This window comes from Sinocyclocheilus rhinocerous, unplaced genomic scaffold (assembly GCF_001515625.1).
Source record: "Sinocyclocheilus rhinocerous isolate Xijiao unplaced genomic scaffold, SAMN03320098_v1.1 scaffold2212, whole genome shotgun sequence".
Lineage (NCBI taxonomy): Eukaryota > Metazoa > Chordata > Actinopteri > Cypriniformes > Cyprinidae > Sinocyclocheilus > Sinocyclocheilus rhinocerous.
In genome coordinates, this window is record NW_015632713.1 from 265298 (window position 1) to 285200 (window position 19903).

The 19903-nt window shown below is 36.2% G+C and overlaps 2 protein-coding genes across 8 annotated transcripts in view; both read right to left on the bottom strand.

Annotated features, from left to right (window-relative positions):
- Positions 1-5468, bottom strand: part of LOC107742747 (ras association domain-containing protein 2-like) — a 23596-nt gene extending 18128 nt beyond the window's left edge. For 3 of the 4 annotated variants that reach the window (XM_016555783.1, XM_016555782.1, XM_016555780.1), the window contains exon 1: positions 5223-5468. The gene's annotated coding sequence lies outside the window, so the exon portion shown is untranslated. Of the gene's footprint in view, positions 1-668; positions 1019-5222 lie in introns of those variants that run through there. The other variant, XM_016555781.1, reaches the window with a different exon arrangement.
- Positions 5469-11711: 6243 nt separating this feature from the next.
- LOC107742746 (solute carrier family 23 member 2-like) overlaps positions 11712-19903 on the bottom strand; it is a 33740-nt gene continuing 25548 nt past the window's right edge. For 2 of the 4 annotated variants that reach the window (XM_016555777.1, XM_016555776.1), the window contains 9 exons: positions 17173-17261; positions 17030-17097; positions 15753-15934; positions 15532-15652; positions 14165-14321; positions 13631-13778; positions 13430-13535; positions 12021-12288; positions 11712-11921 (listed from right to left, as the gene is read on the bottom strand). In XM_016555777.1, coding sequence (XP_016411263.1) covers positions 11764-11921; positions 12021-12288; positions 13430-13535; positions 13631-13778; positions 14165-14321; positions 15532-15652; positions 15753-15934; positions 17030-17097; positions 17173-17261 — 1297 coding nt within the window. In that variant the 3' untranslated portion in view covers positions 11712-11763. The remainder of the gene's footprint in view (positions 11922-12020; positions 12289-13429; positions 13536-13630; positions 13779-14164; positions 14322-15531; positions 15653-15752; positions 15935-17029; positions 17098-17172; positions 17262-19903) is intronic. The other 2 variants (XM_016555778.1, XM_016555779.1) reach the window with 1 other exon arrangement.

Consider the following 19903-nt stretch of genomic DNA (forward strand, 5'->3'; position numbering starts at 1 on the left):
GTAACTGGTTGTAGTCCCTACCAGCCATTTTTGTAGGCATTAAACTGCCAGAATTTTAAAAGACAATATCTCCGTTTGCATTGAACTTTCAGCTTTGTAACTTTGCAGATATTGTTTATGCTCAAACAGCAACATTAGACACTAACTAACGTTAAAAAAGTGAAATCGCAACAAACCACCCCTTTAAAGAAGATATTTTGAAGAATGCTGGCAATAAAATCATTTTGTTTCCCACTGACTTCCATTATATAGACAAAAAATACAATAGAAGTCAATGGGATAGGAAACCGTTTGATTACAAACATTCTTTGAAATATATTTTGTATGTGTATCACAGAAGAAAGAAAAGCATAGACGTTTGGAACGACATGAGGGTGAGTGAATAATGAGAGAATGTTCATTTGTGAATCAACTATCCCTTCAAACACAGAAAACAACCAACCCAACAGTCATGTGTCCTCTGTATTACATGATAAAATGACATACAAGTTATTTAAAACAACAACCTTACTCCTCTTCATCTGAAATACTATAAACCAGCATATTTTAACTGATTTAAATCCGGACATTTTCAAAAGCTTGAACAGTAGTACTTCCCGTTTACTGTCTCACTATCTCATAGGATTTCCTGAACTTGATATAAGAAGATTTAACTGAACGCAAATTACCTTCTTTCTTTTGCAGCTGATCGTCTGGTGGTCTTTAAACGCTAAACCAGTGCTGAACCCATGTGACTGATTTTCACAGCGGAAACTGACATGAGGCTTCAGACTTCCCCAATGGTGGCTTCACTGCCTCCTCCTCCTCTCTTTATCTCCCTGTGTCAGTCTCTCTCAAGTTCACCAATGTCTTTATGCACACTGCCATTAATCTTACAACAACAAAAGATATATGAACTTTATGAGCACTTAGAATCACTTTAGGAGAACTACTTAGTGTACGCATGTAACTCAAGAGTCCAACACACACACAAATACACACAAACAGAGCACAGGTGTCCTGCTGAGACCCCAAATGGAAGAGGTAATGGCCTCACTCAGTCCCTACACGATTATCCTTTCACAATATCATTATCCCACGAGCAAACAATAGCGTCTCTCTCTTGTATGGGCTTGTTTTCTTATCAACACCACCATCTCCTGACCCAGAGCGTACAGTTAAGTATGTGTAACTGTTAGAGCTTGTGTGTGTGTGTGTGTCTGTGTGTGTGGCCCCTCCCACATCTTTCATACATACCACACGCTGCGCTCAATCAGGAGATGATGAAATATTCAATACCAATCAACCCAGAGCAGCTTATTCTGACATTAATATTTCATATCCCAAATACAGTCCTGCCAGAACTACAGAAGAGCTATTAGTCTCTGATACACATCCAAAAGTCATTGCCAGCAGATAATAGGCATCAGATGACAGGCGTTGATTAGATTATAGATGCATGATATATCGGTGCCAAATCTGAATCGGTCAATATTGTGCATGCTTATTTCCTCAAAGTTGATATTTAAAAACACTAATCATTTTGTTATCTTTAGCAAATCTCTAAATGAATACCCAGTTTTCATACTTCATAATGTTGTGATAAAGTAGTAAAGTAAGATAGTATATTTAGTTGTAGCATTTAAAATGATTCGTTTTTGGTTTTCATTAAATCAGTTTCGGAATATTAAAGAATTTATATGTTGGGTCAGTTGGATATTTTTTAAAATAAAGTAATAAATTGATAAATTAATAAATAAATTGATCAAACGTGACAGTAGACATTTATAATGTTACAAAAGATTTCAAATAAATGCGGTTATTTTTATTTTTTTACTTTCTATTAATCAACGAATCCTGAAAAATGTATCATGGTTTGCATAAAAATATTAAGCAGCACAACTATTTTCAACATTGACAATAATCAGAAATGTGTCTTGAGCATCAAATTAGCATATCTGAATGATTTCTGAAGGTTCATGTGACACTGAAGACTAGAGTATTGGTTACTAAAAAAATTCAGCTTTGACATCACATTTAATAAATATAAAATACAAAACTGTTATTTTATTAAACCTTTATTTTAATGTTTTACTTGCTATAATATTCCACGACATTATTGTTTTTATTATATTTTTTGTATTCTTACAAACACCAAAATAGTGTACAGTACTACACATTCAGGCCAAGAAGTAAATCCAAGACATGCTGAAAAAGGAAAAAGGGAAGTTGAGAGAAAAAAAACATTTCACAATCTTATCTGAACTTTTTCTTTTACTTTTAATCCCTCCTTTATTCAAGCTCTTCAGTTAGACGTCGGTTAGGAAAATATAGATAAAGAAAAAACCACCAGTGTTCCATGCAACATGACCCCACTTCAGTCTCTGAAATGCAAAAGCCATTTTTTTCATGCCTTTCACTGGAGCACCACGTTTCAAGAGCCATGTACTTTTCCACGCTTACGCAACTGTCCACTCTAGCATTAAATGTGTCAGGGGAGTCAATGAGAAATGAATGAAAAAGAGCATGAGAACTATTTTTACACAGTCTTTTGAGCTCATGTGACTATCCAATCTGCCGGTTCTCTTAAAGATCAACTTTGCATCTATAAAAATGCCTAATTATGAATAATTACATGTTTGTTGAACACAGACGGTCTGGTGGCTTGGCACTTGAGTTGTACATGTGTTTCGGTGCTGGGAAGACTGTGGAAGTGGGACAGAGGTGATGGAAGTGGTGGTTTATCCTGCTTCAGCATCCAAAACAAATCAAACTCTGTTGGTGGACATTTTCTTTTTTGCATGTTTCAACCCTCTACATTGCGAGTAAATCACTCGCATATGCGACTAAATCTTACTCTGGGCGACTAAATAGCGTCTAACATTAGCCATTGGTAGTGCTGGGCGGTATACCGGTTCATACCGAATACTGGTGTTTATTTTTGGGCAAAAACCTCAATTTGTGGATGTCCTCATTTGTATAACGGTTATAAAAATAAAGTAAACAAAGTTTTTTTTTTACTTTTGAAATTGTAAAAATGCAGAAAGTTTTCTTTGAGGGGTAGGGGTGGGTTTAGGTTAAGAAGTGTATAACTATCTGTATATAAAAACAATCGAAGTCTATGTAATGTCCCCATTTAGCTAAGTAAACGTGTGTGTGTGTGTGTGTGTGTGTAAAATAGTATATCAGTCTGGCGAGTAAACAAAAAAATGTACTAGCCAATGGCGATTATATTGCCAAGGTGTGCGTAGAGGGTTGTGTTTGCATGTTACTCTTTAAGTAATAAATTCTATCATATTTGTTCATGCTATTGTTTGCAATGACCTGAAAACAACCACGGCCAAATTTCTATCCGTTTTCTTCCTTCCCATGGCTTGGAAGTCCCTCTTGTTGTCCAATTCCAAAGCAAGCGCTCATACCCTCTGTCTTTAAGATCCAGGCCAAGATCTCCGCTTGATGTTTCCTGGCCTACATCCATTCCCTCACCTCCCCCAACCAGCATCTCCTCACAAACACTATTGCTCGGCTATTGTTAAATTGCCACGGCAACCTGGAAAACACTTGCGAACCGACAACAAGCTTCATCCAACAATGCTGAAAGTCACACGTCTGCTCCCTCTTCCTTTTCTTCTTCCTTCCCTTCGCTCATGTGTTTAGCAGCTTGCACTGCTGCAGTTGTTGGGAGTGTTTACTGATGGCTGCTGCTGTGAAACTCTCATGAGTTATGAAGTATGACAAAGACGACAAAACACAGCTACTTCAAAATCTGCTGCATGGAAAATGTGATGCCCACATCTGACTGAGATGAATGAGATTCCTTCTCTTCATCTTGAAACAGTTTTTCAATTCCCCCATGAATTTCCTCATGTTTAAACTCTCTGAAGATGTTTCCCTGACTCACTCACGCTCAAATGTGTAACAGGCACCGCCTGAAGGTGTGAGGATCACTTTTAAAGACATAGTTCACCCAAAAATGAAAAATCTGTTAGCATTTAGTCACCATCATGTAATCTCACACTTGAAGATTTGCAAGAACTGCATCATTTGTAGGCACTTAAAAGTACTCTTGTGGTTTTATACAACAATTAGTCCCGGACTCCCCGGTCCTCAAATCTGATTGGTCCAGCAGTGCTCCAGAACTGCTGATATTTACAATAGTCCAACAGCAGTGAGACATTTCACTATTTGTATCACTCTGCTTGTCTGTGTCCTTGGTGACTCACAAAGTTTGATGCTTTGGCCTCTTTTAGAAGTATTTTCATTGGCAACAAAGAAATATATGAAATAACTATCCAAATTCAGTCTGAATCACAAGTTATCACACTCACAATGGTGCTATTGGTCTAAATATCAGCTGTTATTACCTGAGGCCATATCACATTATTTAGCCCTACTGGAAAGGTCTATAATATTTTTTTATGTTTTGGAAAGATCTATTTTATGTTAATCAAGTAAAAATACTGTAAAGACAATAAAAGTGTGAAATAATATTACAATTTAAAATAGCCTAACTGTTTTCTATTTAATATATTTAAAAGTACAGTTTATTCCTGCGATGGCCAAGCTGAATTTTCAGCAGCCATTACACTTTAGTGTCACATCATCCTTCAGAAATCATTCTAATATGCTGATTTACCTCTCAGTTAATAGTGAAAATAGTTGTGCTGCTTAAAGGAAGAGTGGAAACTTTTGTGACATGTCGTTACTGTCAATTTTGATCAATTGAATGTGTCTGTGATTAACAAAAGTATGTTAATATGCTTTCACTGTTCATAAAAAAGAAGCATGAACTTCTCCTTTTGTGTTCCACAGAAGAAAGCAAGTCATACTAGTTTGGAACAACATGTGCATAAACAGTAACAGAATTTACATTTCTGGGAACTATTCTGGATAAACCAGACTGGTTATGTAATCTAGCCAAATGTAATGCCAAACGAGTCATTTGAGCCCATCGTTATACTTTCCCATTGCTAACACAGATATCTCACAGGGGACATGAACAACTCTACATGTTAAACACTGTGGCATATTCGCTTGACAAGAGTCCACAGATGCTATTGTAATTTGAAGCCTGAATATTACATTACATTTCCAGTAGACATTCTTAATGAATTTCAATCCACAACGGATCATATTACACGTTATGATACAAAGTTGCAAACACACGCCAGCATAGGCATCAAAGTCTGAACAAGTCGTGAGTAACAAACAACATGTATGAAAAACCGCACGCAAACACCCACCCCTCTCTCGTGGATCTCTGCTCTCCAGATGCCCAATGACACGATGATCAGATCAGATTCTGAAGGGTTCTGAATCTTATCTGTGCTTTTACGTCTCCAGACGACATTAAACTGAACAAATCTACCATCAGCGATGCTACGAACCGATCCAAAGCTTTACTCAATCCAACTCAAAGCGAGCTTCTGTGCTCGCATCGGGAACAATCGCAGTTTGAGGAGGAGGAATACCCCATCTGCTGCTACAGACCTCAGATAACGCAGCAGCCAATCAGCGCGCGCGCGGACGCCCTTTTGTTTGCGATGGACAACATATGCGTTCAGCGGGAAATCCCCAAAACAATAGCCCACTGAAGTATAGGGACATAGTGAATTAAAGCACAGTTTCTCCCGTTTAATCCACATCGGTAACATTTGGGACTAAAATGTACAAAAAGGCACAAACAACTCTAAAAATAGTTATTTTACACAGTTGTGAACTATAAATAAACGTAACGTACAGACTGTTTAGAATATGAGAACACTTTTACATGGCTGCTGTAAAAAATTAATAAAAAATAAAATAAAATAAAAAGGTCACATGACCAGAGGTGTTTAAATTCAGTTTGTCTCTCTGAAAGATGATGGCAATGTATTAAAAGCCTTAAATACTAGGGTTGGGTATCGATTCAGATGTCCCGATTCGATTCGATTCTGATTCGCAAGCTCTCGATTCGATCAGATTCGATTCTCGATTTTTTTTTTCAGTGAATATGGTTTTAATACAAATGCTAGTGATGTTTCTAAAAAACAACCAGTAAACATCAGTTTACAAATGGTAAATAAATAAAAAGAAATTAAGAGCCACAGACCTTTAAACATATTTTTTTTTGTACAAGGTCCTATTTTTTAAACAATAATAGGGCCCTATAAAATGTTTTTCTTAATTTTTCTGGTACCAGAAAGATCGATTCATGGCTTTTGAGAATCGATATCGAATCGACGTCATTAAAAAAAATTAATTGAAAATTCGTTTTATTTTTTTATAGGCTATTTGGTAGGCTACACATAATATTGTCATAATAATATTATATGGTTAAGGCTTCTTACTTTAAAAACTATTAATATAGGCCTATTATTAAAATTGTTCTGTCTCATAAAATCGTCGGACGTTTAAACAGTAACACTGTCTCATTTGTTAACATTAATTAATGCATTAATAACTACATGAGCTATGAGCAATACATTCGCATAGCTTTTATAACCTTTCTTAAAATGTAATAACCTACTAAAAATTATCATGATTATGTTCACATGGCATAATAATAACATGATCTTAAAAATGTATTGGTAAACGTTAAGATTAATATTATAGATGCTGTAAAAGGTGTTAATTGTTAGTTCATATAACTAATTAACTAATGTTAACAAATGAAACCTTATTCTAAAGTGTAACCGTCTAGTGGACAAGTACAAACAACACATTTTGAATAAGACTGATTCAAGTTATAAAATTGTAAAAATAACAAGTATGGTTACATTAAATCAGACTATATATAGGCAGTTCAATGACTAAGAACACATTTGCTCTCTCTGTGAAAAATTTGGGTAAGTGACACTCTGAGGGTGAGGATTAGATCATCATGGGTCGTCACGGGTCAGAAAATGAGCAAATCTGAGCTGGGAAAGACTGATATTGTTTTAATCTCTTGTAATCTGCTACCAGCTATGATCTACCCATCTGTTGGGAGCACAGACAGTTAAAGGGTTCATACAGTAAAAGCTGCTAAAGAGTTTAGGGAGCTCAGGGTTCAAAACAACTACTAGTACGAAGTAAAAAAAGTACAATATACTTTGTTCATTTCTAAACAGATTTTTAAAAACATTTTCAGTGTTAGAGATTAAAGATTTGTCCTGTAGACATCTTTACCATGAGACACTTCTTGTAGGTCTATCATATTATTTGCTAAATAAGCAGCGCATCCTCTATTAATAACGTAGGACCCACCATTCAGAATATGGGAGCATAAAGAAAAGACCTGCTGTTGTTGACAGCATCTCTTCACTTTCTTCTCTCTGAGCCCCCTATGACTGCATCTATTAATTGAGTCTGGTTGAGTTGTGTGTGCTTATTCACGTTAACTCAGACGGTTACCGTCCCCCCCCACACACACACACACACACACACACACGATGGGAGAAATCAGAGGTGAAGAACTGGCATGTGTAACCTGATATATCTAATGAGTTTACCAGAGCAGACAGAAAAGAGTCCAACATTTTAATGTCATTTAACATAGCAACTAGACCATAATTCTGAAAAAGAGCCTTTCATGCCTACCATTCATTTGAAATGTGAACGTTTTTTTCCCTCATACACCTAACTGTCTGATTCTGAAAACAGTCAAGAATGCAGGAATGGACAACTTGATGTAAACTGATTTGTCTGAATGATCATCATTATAATAATTATTTATAAAATGTTTAATAATAATAATACTTAAGTAATAATAAAATAAAATAATAAGTAATAATACTATTTTGTTGCAAGGAACCTTGATGCACACACAGACACGCATACAAAGAGACAAAAGACATTATGATTTGCTCAGAAACATCTTATTAAATGTCTTTAGGAACATGGAATAAAACAATTTCTGCTGTTTCTACTAACAGGAGCTGCAATGGCTGGTCCAAGAATATAGCACATTCTGCACTCAATATATATATTCATATATTTATAATAGTCTCAATGCATTGCACTTTCTAAATTTGTACTAATTTTAACATGAACAGGAAGTAATGTTAGAAAAATACAATATGAAAACATCCAAGTTAACAAATATATTCAAACTACAGATAAAAAAAAAAAGATAATTTGTTTCACTCAAATAAAAATGTAACAAATTGGTGCGCTTTGCAGCATGATGATTTTAAGATAAGCATTTTTTCCAACATCTTTTTTTGTCAGTAAAAACACAAAATGATGTACAAAAAAACTAAAACAATAAAACATTAAAAACGTATTACAATTCAGAGACACTAAGTATATTCTTCAGATATACCCTCTTCAAAATAACTGAAGGGTTGTTTTTCTTTGAATCACATGCCACCATGTTATTAAGACCCATCACAACCTTGAAATCTCAGCGGATACTGAGATTTAGCACAACAGTGTGTGTTTCCAAAATGTTCTCGTATTAAAAACCATATTTAGCATCAATAAATGTTTAAGTGTTAATGACCAAAGACCCGTTAAAAATCCTTTTGAAATCACCATTTGCTATATATTTTGACAAATATTTATTCATGTCACTGCCATAAAAACGACTGAAATGACTGACAAGACAAATAAACACCACAGGATGTGAAAGGTCTTCATAAGATGTCATTCTGTTTCAAATAACATTTCAATAAACTATTCAAGGAGAAACGTTTAGGAGATGAGGACTGACTCCACTGCAAGCACTATCGGTGTGAATGGGATGGGATTTAGAGGCAAACTTCACACTTTCTCAGATGCATTTACTTTGGATTCACAGACAACCATTATACCACACTTCAGAGTGCTGAATGTTTTATAACACGATTATTTTAGGAACAAAAAGTGCTATAGTAATGGATTCTTTGCAACATAAGTTTTGAACTGTAGATCTTATTCTACTCAATTACTGCAGCACTCTGTTCTAAGTGTTCAAGTAAATTAGTATTGCCTTGTATACATACAGCACTCAGATCTGGCTTTTAGGTCCCAAATATTGTCACCTCAACATTCTCAAACACATTAGCGATGTGCTCTTTCCTGCTATAATGCACAGAACGTTTTGAAAAATGTGTACATAAGGCTGAAAACAAAGTAACAGTTGTAACATTGTGTTACCAAGTGAAATGGTCCTTGCATAATTACGGTTTTCTGTTAAAAACAAATACAAAACAAACCAAAGAAACCAACATCCGGCTGTATTACAGGTCAGCTAGAAAGAGAGAAAGAGAGAGAGAAACACCTCAAACATGTTAGTTGGAATGACTCGCAGAGGGAGCACCAGTAAATACCAAGACTGTGGTAATATAAAACTGCAATTTCTCTTTGCACCATGCGGACAGCATATCAAATCAAACCTTAGAGTGCAGAACTGCACCTCCCATTTCCTGCTTACAGGCAGCAAAGGATTTGCACAAAGATAGTAGATGTAGTACATATAAATAAATAAATTACAAGTCAACAAAAGAAACTCGGAATCTGACGTGGATACAGTATGAGCTTCAAATAAAGATACAACCATCAGATGGAGCTCTAAGTGAGATTATCCCAGAGGTGAAAGCACAACTGTACACTATTAAATCAGGAAGGCCAATGAAGTCTCTATTCCATGACATGGTCAGAAATTGGTTTCAATGCTGCACCGCAAACTGATAGTGTACATTTAAAAATGCTTTGTGTTGTACATGTTGTTACTGTAAAGATTATAGAATGTCTGTAAACCAAAAATGAGAACTAATAGTTCCAATTAAATACTAATGATTAGTAATTGATTGTGATAATGCAGTATAATAGGATTTGTACAGTTGGAGAGCCTGTCAATAAATGCCCACTAAATGCCGCCCATCCTCTCGGTGTCCAAAAACAAACCACATCTGCAGTGCTTGTGGGAATCTACATTATAAACCACATTCACTTGAACAGCAGTGAGGAAGTGCCACCTATATCACAGAAGACATATCAAAAATGTGGCGCCTCAATAGATTCGGACCAAAAGAAAAACGTCATCCCCACGTCTGCCTGAGTGCAACCATTCTCAAGTTTTTCCCTTCCAGTCTTCCTTCTTTTGCAAACCATGCACTGATATACATTGGTTTTTCGTATCATTTTACCTACATAGCTATCCGCCTCCAAAACACGCTACAATTTCAAGGTGTCATTTAATAAGAAACGCTTCTTTCGATATGAGCTATTAATCAGAATAGCAGCTAACTAACGACAGAAACGAGATGACTAAAACATTAATTTGTATGACTGAATTCTTTTCCTTAAATTGAAGGCATTGGGACTTCAATTTTTCATTTCAATTTAGGTACTTACGGATTTGGAAGCAAGACTCGGACACCGGAAGTTAAATTAGGAACAAGCAAACTACGTTTTGTGCGTTAATTCAAGCAGTGCAATTCAAACGTAAAGCACAATAACCTTGCATCACTAAGTAAACCTTTAACGATCCTCTCGCTTTGACGGGATCCGGAACTGCGCCATGCATAAAGCGAGATTGAGCGTGTTTGTGTTTATTGTGAATATGTGTGATAGTGGCACACGTCATTAGTATGTCATTTAAATTCAAACACATCCAATTATCTACACACGGATGCAGACGGAGCAGTGCAGGCCAAAAAAAGGAACACTGATGTTGGAAATTCGGAAAGTGATTTTTCCATCTATCAGTCTCTGTTTTCACGTTCTCCCACACAGAGAGAGATGAACGAGTACAACCTGCATTGCATCCACTCGCTGTTGTCATGGAGACACCTTCAGATGCTGCGCTGTCAAAGTTTTAAGAGGCTGTATTAACAGCTAGGAACCAACTTTAGTGTGGATGACAAACTTGATCAAAAAGGATACAGAGTTTTTAAAGGATTGTAGGATGAAAATAGTTTATAGCTGGCTTTTTGTTAAGGGACCAGACTGCGGATTTCACTGTCTGGGTGGAATGGAAAGCATACTGGTGCTAAACTATACCCCACTTTCTCCCAGTTCTGGCTTTGTTGGCATGTCGTCCTCTCTTCTATTATGGCAGCCGTGGGTGAGGACGCTCCATTGGTAGCCAGCGAAAGTGGGGCTGATTGGGAGGTACTGGAAAATGCGATGGCGCCGCGGAACCAACTTTAGTGTGGATGACAAACTCGATCAAAAAGGATACAGAGTTTTTAAAGGACTGTAGGATGAAAACAGTTTATAGCTGGCTTTTTGTTAAGGGACCAGACTGCGGATTTCACTGTCTGGGTGGAATGGAAAGCATACTGGTACTAAACTATACCCCACTTTCTCCCAGTTCTGGCTTTGTTGGCATGTCGTCCTCTCTTCTGTTATGGCAGCCGTGGGTGAGGACGCTCCATTGGTAGCCAGCGAAAGTGGGGCTGATTGGGAGGTATATCTTTGTAAGTCATTGTAAGCCCACGACCCCCCCATAAAAAAAAACAAGTGGGCTCCCCCAAAGTCCACGGTATAGTTCGAACACTGCACGCAGCACATGCCACCCATCTTCCCACACTTGAAATGAGAAGCACTAATAAACCAGCGGTAGTCAACAGAAGTTTTAAGAGCTTCCTGCGGTTTTCCGCCAACGTTTTACTTCAAATTTAATTAGTAGTATAGTCATATTAATATATAATCATTTTTTGCCAAATTGTGCAGCCCTATAATTTATATAGTGCTATAGATTCTTAATGTTATAATGTCAACATCAAATGGTGATTGAAAACTGCCTGAAAAAAAAAATGCCTGTGTCATTCCTAGGTTATTACTACATTTACCACCATTTTGTTAATAAAAAAATTAGAAATGTGACATGAACTTTCACCAAAGGTTTAATTGGATTGAAGAGAGTTGTATGAGTGCATTATGAGATTTGCACCTACCAGGAATAGTATTATCCAGCACAAACGCCACTGAACCTCCTACAAACATGGCAGTCGTAAGCAGAACGTTCAGCACCTGATCTATCTGCACTATACCTACAAAAGAAGAAAAGAATATGGTTCCACACTGGTCCCTCAAGAAGCAATCATCATTCCCCATGTGGTGAATTTATAAACACGTGTTTGTGTATCTACCAGTGACTAGAGGGTTTCCTTTGAGGTAGCTGGGTAGGACCAGGCCAAAGAAGATGGAGAAGCCAAGGACAAACAGATTGCGGGACGAGTTGAGATCCACAAATTGCAGGTTGGAAAGGCCAACAGCAGTGATCATGCCGAAGAGAGTGCAAAACAGCGCCCCCAGAACTGGGTCCGGCAATGATGCGAAGAGAGCGCTGAATTTACCCACCATTCCTAGAAGTAGCATCAGTGCTGCCCCATACTGAATTACCCGCCTGCTGCCCACCTACACAGAGAGAAGAAACCGACCAATCAGAGAACGCTACTGCATCAGTGCCGTTTATTAAATGCTGTGATTTTCTTCATGTACTTTTTTATGCATTATCATTAAGAATCAAAAGCAATGGATGTCAATAGATTATGCCATGGTTAATATAAAAAATACAGTAAAAAAAAATAATATTGTGACATTATTATCATTTAAAACAACTCTTTTTTTATTGTAATATATTTTAAAATGTAATGTATTCCTGTGATGGTAAAGCACTGTGACTGATCTACTAAATTACACCGCAATATACAGTGACAACTGAGATAAACTGAAATATACACTGATTTGAAAGTGTTTGGTCAGTTTTTGAAGTCTCTTATGCTCAGCAGGGCTGCATTTTTTGATCAAAAATATAGTAAAAAAAAATAATATTGTGACATTATTATCATTTAAAACAACTCTTTTTTTATTGTAATATATTTTAAAATGTAATGTATTCCTGTGATGGTAAAGCTGAATTTTCAGCATCATTACTCCAGTCTTTAGTGTCACATGATCCTTCAGAAATCATTCTAATTTGTAGCTCGAGAAACCTTTCTTATTAGTATCAACCGTTGTGCTGCCTAATATGTTTGGGGAAACAGTGATATTTTTTTCAGGATTCTTTGATAAATAGAAAATATTTCTATTTCAAGGAAATGCTGTTCTCTTGAACTTTCTAACATTATAAATGTCTTTGTCACTTTTGATTAAATTGAATGCATCCTTGCAGAATAAAAGCATTAATGTCTTACAAAGAAGCACAAATCTTACTGAGCCCAAACTTTTGATGTAATTGTGATATTTCGTTTTTTCCCCCCCAAAATTGCTGCAGTAAATGTGTCAGGATAAATTGTAACTATGGAACTGTAAAAAGTATTCAAATCAAAGTAGCAGCCTCATGAGTAGCAGTTGCATGTGTAATAAATAAATAGTTCCTCTGGGAGTACATAGCCAGCCAGAGCTTATTTTAATGATGCTCACAGGAAACTCAAGAGCTGCTCTCTTCAGTATTGAAGGTCTTTAGGGTGCTAATGATCCACTGCAGTCACTGAAGGCCAGTCTAACACATGCTGCTAAAGAAATATCAGAGAGGCCGAATAGGAAAAGATCCTACTTTGGTGATGCCCAGCACTCCAATATTTGGGCTAGAAGATGTGGAGCCATTTCCTGTCCCAAAGATGCCATCGAGAACACAGGAAAGACCCTCCATGAAGATCCCTCTGAGAAAAAGAGATTCCAATTAGCGCCTCAGGATTCCAAACATGCTCGATGTATTATCAGTTTTGATATGTGCAATTGTGTCCTTGTATTGTACCTGTTAATAGCATGTACAGGTGGAGGCGGGGCACAGGAGAGACGGGCACAGGCGTAATAGTCTCCAATGGACTCTATAATACTGGCAACCACAGCACTCATCATTCCAATCACCCCTGCTGCTGTCACTGTGGGCAACCCCCACTGGACTAAAACAAAGCATTATGGGTAATCTTATCAGGTTTAGCATACAGAAATTCCTACCCCATAAAGATTTATTGAATACTCTGATGGGTCAAAAAAATACTCCCTACTTCAGTGCGTCAAAAACACTCTAAAGTTAAGCTTATTACATCTAATATAAATGTAAACTATAATACTTTTCATTTAATTGCAATTAACAAATAGGTCTCCTAAAACATTACATTCAGTTCACACTTAAAGGTATATTATATTCATAATAAGTACTGTAAAAGTATGCTAGTGTACTTGGTTTTCACAAAGGTTGGCCTAAAGAGGTACAGAAACATGTGCAGTTCACTAAGTTTTGGAAAAAACCAAAACACACACACACACACACACACGTAACACTCACAGGGGTAGGGGATCTTAAACCAGGGGGCGGCTGCCAGGATGCCCTGTCGGGCGTCTGTTCGGGCGTAGAACCCATATTTGTCCTTCTCAGGAGGAAACACGTCAGTCACCGTGAAGATGAAACACAGAAACCATGACACAAGGATCGCCATGATGATCTACAGAGAGACAGAAAGAGAGATAAACCCAGTTACTTAAAAGAAACTCTTCTCATGTTAAATTCTGATGAGTAACCCAGACTGCTGAACACAAAGCCAGACATGTTATCCAACCTCCCTCACTAGCCTTCAAACAAGCAGACAACACTGCAAGCTGAAACTCCCTCACGATTCATCATCAAGGATCAATCTGTGTATTTTGGCTTGCCTCTATCTGCCTCCCACACTCACTTTCATTGCCATGTCATTGTCTGCTGTGCTTCCATTTAAAAACACCGGCCAAAAAGACCTCATCTCTGAAACAGCATGATAATTACGGCTGTCATCAGAGCTAACGGCAGATTACGAGCTGTGCCAAGACTCAGAAAATGCCAGCTCACGCTGCTGGGAGCTAGAGACACCAGACTGCTAATGATCATGATAATTACTTTATGAGAATGTGGATCATTTTGGAAATGAAAAACGCAACTTACAAGACTATTGAGATACGGAACAACACATGTCCAACAACTTTACCTGCTGATAGATTTAAAAAGCAACATTTGCAATTTGAAATGAATCACAGATTATCACTTGAATGTAAAATAAACAAACAAAACAAAACCAGAAATGATCATATCCTGATTTTAGCTGCTACGAGGTTCTGTTTTTTTATTACAACAATGGCAACAAAATAAGCAAGTAAGCAAAAAAGTAAATAATTAAATATTTTTAATGGAATGGCACTGAGAAAAACAAAAATAATAAAATAAAATAATCAATAAATATTCTTATTTCGTCTCCTATGCAACTAGTGTGTGTTTTTTTTTAAGTTTGGCAACAACAACATATGTAAGCAAGTAAATAAGTAAATATATGTTTGAATGGAACGGCATATATGCCTATATACTATATTTATACTACATTTACTATACTTAAAGATGCAGTCCGTAAACTTTTGCCACTTTGGAGGTCAATAAACAGAACTGCATGCATCTTGCGGAAGAACACTGGTATTGGAACGCAGATACTGGGCTACTCCGCAGTCTAAAATAGTCAGAATATAAATACTTATCATAGGTGTACCGTAGTGATTCATGATAAGCCAAAAACACGATTTGGAAAACGGATTCATGATATACTCGCTTATTATATACATTTTAAGTATTTTCCCTCAATTCCTGAATGAAATGAACAGATGAGTTTGTCTTGGATTAATTTGGAAACTCACTGGGAACATCTTGAACAGCTGCAGGCGGTAAGACGTCCAACCTTTCTTGGATTTGTAGATGGGGAGCGGCAACTGGATGTTACGTGCATACTGAGAGAACAGCAGCACCAGGAATATGGTTCTGTTTAAAAGAGGGGAGAGAGTTTACATTTTGGCTCCACAGAGCTACAGATCGGTTATATACACAAACGTGTGTGTGTGTGTGTGAGAACTGTACTCACAGCATGGCGATGCCCCAGTGTTTGCCTGCCCTCTCTCCAGCCGCCTGGAAGCCCGAGAGCCCAATGAGAGTGACAGTAGGGGTAATGGTGAGCGGGCCGATGTACTTCAACAGGATACCTGGCAAACCCAAGGCCCCTATGATCACCTCTATTAGAGACGAGACTATTATAGCACCCTGGATCTACAGAGACAAAGAGAGAGGGAGAAAGAAGTTGTGCTTAAATCTGATCACATATATAAACTAAACAAAAAGACGACTAAGGAGGGATCTGCAAAAAAAAAAAGCAGTTAAAGGTTAAAAGTGATCAAAGGTTGAAAAGTGTCATTGACAAAGGCCTCCAGACAGCGTAATGCTCCATTTAATCAAATTTGGCTCAAGTTGCTTTGTCTTCAGTTTAGGCAAAAGTCTCTTAAAAGACAGATAAAGGGATAGTTCATCCAAAAATTTAAATTTATCATTTATTCACTCTACTGTTGTTCCAAACCCACTTTAGGCACATTAGACTTTAGCTAATCTTCAAAACACAAATTAAGATATTATAGTGGTACCTCCACTGAAAGTCCAGGTAACTGAATTTTCATGTCACACACAGCGAGCGTGTGCAATCTAGTTATTATTGCTTCAATTTGTACATAATAGTTGTTCAATTTTTAAACAAAGTTACATATTCAATATTATAATATAATTACACATTTCTCTTTCTTTCTCTCTTTCTGCCTCTCTCTCTCTCTTTCTGCTGTATCTGGTTTTCACTTATCTTTACAGTATATTCACTCTCAACATAAATCTGCCCCAAGTTGTTTTTTCATTTATTTTAGTGCACTAAATACACATTGTTATTTGTATGACATTAAAAGACATGCTAAAACTCATGTAAAACTATTTTAATCAACATTTAAATTAGCTCATATTACCGCGGTCACATTTTAAGATTTTTATTAACTATAAAAATTATACAAAAAAGTATTTATGTATTTAATACATTGCAATATTAAATTTTAATGTAAAGATGATTTGTTAACTACCCCTTTTTATTAACGTTTGCAGTGTTAGTGGTTCTATAGATGTTTTTTATGCCAATGCAGAGCCCTTTCTGTGATCTCATTTAGGGTCACACAGTTCCATGGGCCAAACCTGTTATAACCAATCTGCCTTAACTTGTCACCTCATTTTATTTCATTAGTTTCACACCATCACTTCCTTGATCAATTTTACATTAATGTTCCTCATTAAATTCGTCTGATCTCATCTCTTTCATTCTTTGTTTTAACACACCTCTCGTATCCTGGGGTACCAGATGTCTTCTGTGTGTGGCAGCTCTGTGGCATTTAATAAAGGAAAAGCTGCAGAGAAACAGGACAATCAGGTTAGCGCTTTTAAGTGTGACTGAGAGGGGACATGAGCGTGTGTGCCTGTACCTGTTGCGTTACATTTCCACTTATCCAGTGAAAGGATGGCTCTTGCAGGGGCGAGAAAAGCAAAAGCACTAGCCTGGAACAATGGAAGCCTGGAGGCAAAACACACACAAAAACACAATCATTCACAAGAACAGTTTGTACTGACACACCCACAACACTCTTGCTCCTTGGAAACATTTATGTGTGGCTGAGGAGAAAAGACAGGTAATAGTCACCAAGAGGAGCTCTTAACCAATAAATAAATAATCAATCAATCAATCAAATTACATTGAAGTGTATGTTTATTTCTAATTTATATATATATATTTTTTGTTTGTTTGTTTTATTTTTGTATTGATGTAAATGTAAAAAAGTTCATTAGTAAAAATAAATAAATAAATGTCATTACAATTTTTGTTTATCATTATTTTTCTGTCATTTAATATATTTTATTATACAGTAATATAGTTGGATATAATGCAACATTTATATTTGGCCTCAACCCCTCAATCAACTAATTTTAGCCCTTCATATTAAAAAGTTTGGGCATTTTTTTTTTGTTTGTTTTATTTTTGTATTGATGTAAATGTAAAAAAGTTAATTAGTAAAAATAAATAAATAAATGTCATTACAATTTTTGTTTATTATTATTTTTCTGTCATTTAATATATTTTATTATACAGTAATATAGTTGGATATAATGCAACATTTATATTTGGCCTCAACCCCTCAATCAACTAATTTTAGCCCTTCATATTAAAAAGTTTGGGCACTTCTGCTCTAACCACTAGATGTCTCTACACACACTACTCGTATGATCACTGATGTGGGCTCTTAAGTCGGTTAGTAAAGACTGGTGCTACATGAATAATAATAATGAAAAATAATAATTATAAAAAGACCATTGATTTTGAAATTGATTATCTTTGCTTAAGAACACTTGATGCTAATTTGCAGAGCAACAAAGAGGGGAGGAGGGTCATCATGACCCAGCAATGACAATAAACACAGTAACATCAAAAGAACCATGTTTTATAAAAATACAACAGAAGAGCACAGATTATATTTAAAAGGTTTGCCTTATGTGTGTTCAGATAAAGGTCAAAACATCAGTTCTTTATCCTCGGTTCAGTGTAAAAATTGTTCAGGTAGATGTAACAGGTATCAGGTCATTCATTTCTGTTTTCCATTAGTATAACTGATATAGTAATATAGTTTTTGGTGATCATCAAATATGCACACAAGCACGCATTAAGTCTAACTCCACTCTTATCTTCTTCTCGTTTCCTCTTTTTTCGGGCACTCACTCAGGTTTCCCTGGAGACAGCATGTGCCACGAGCAAGTGACGTCAAAACGGAGGGATCACAGACATCAGACGGCACTCTTATACAAGTGGCCACAAAAGAACATTGAGTGCCAAACACAGAACAGGCAGCGGCTAAATGTCTTTATTACATGAACAGCCTAAAGGATCAGACCTCCACAGATACTCAGCCTCCTGCAATCTACTCCACATAAGACATCACTGCCACTTGCTTCCCTATTGGGGGTTTTGCGTCATATAAAACTATGTTACGACATTAATTCGCAGTGCAGCAGCAAAACATTAACAGTGGAAACTTACGGAGGAAATAACAGTTTCCCGAGTTGCTGTGATTGATGTTTTATATGTTTGTATGCGCATAAACAGACCCAAGGACTGTAGATAAGACATTGACGCAATAGTTATTTTATAAGAGACCAGCATGTATGCATTTGTTTTATCGAATGCACTTGATCCTTATTCAAAGCAGAGGTGAGGCAACTGAGGGTAATGGTTTGCAAATTATGTTAAAAAAAAATTATGCTGAAAATGCTCCAGTCTTCAGTGTCACATGATCCTTCAGAAATCATTCTAACAAAAAAAAAATGATGCTGAAAATGCTCGTCTTCAGTGTCACATGATCCTTCAGAAATCATTCTAACATGCTGATTTACTGCTTAAGAAACATTTCTTCATTGATGTTGATAACATTTGTGCTTCTAAATATTTTTGTGGAACCATGATACAGTATTTTAGAATTCTTTGATGAATAGAAATTTCAAAGGGACAGCATTTATTTAAATTTTTTTTGTTGTAACAAATGTATTTGCTTGTGTCATTTGTATACAATTTAATGCATCATTGTTGAAATTTTTTTGAAAATTTTTTTTTAAACAGTTTCAGAAATTAACATACAACATACATATACATAATAAATACCAAAATACTTACTGGCTAATATCCTAGATATTTGTTACAATTTATTTATAAGTAGCATGAGATACTGGATATGACAGTGAATTTAAAACTAAAATGACTGATTTGTAGTTTAAGGTTTTTCAGTTTCCGGTCTCCACCTCTGATTTAAATCTTACAGAGTGTCCCGGACACAGTGCACTGTCTGAATTTGGAACCATGATACAGTATTTTAGAATTCTTTGATGAATAGAAATTTCAAAGGGACAGCATTTATTTAAATTTTTTTTTTGTAACAAATGTATTTGCTTGTGTCATTTGTATACAATTTAATGCATCATTGTTGAAATTTTGTTGAAAATTTTTTTTTAAACAGTTTCAGAAATTAACATACAACATACATATACATAATAAATACCAAAATACTTACTGGCTAATATCCTAGATATTTGTTACAATTTATTTATAAGTAGCATGAGATACTGGATATGACAGTGAATTTAAAACTAAAATGACTGATTTGTAGTTTAAGG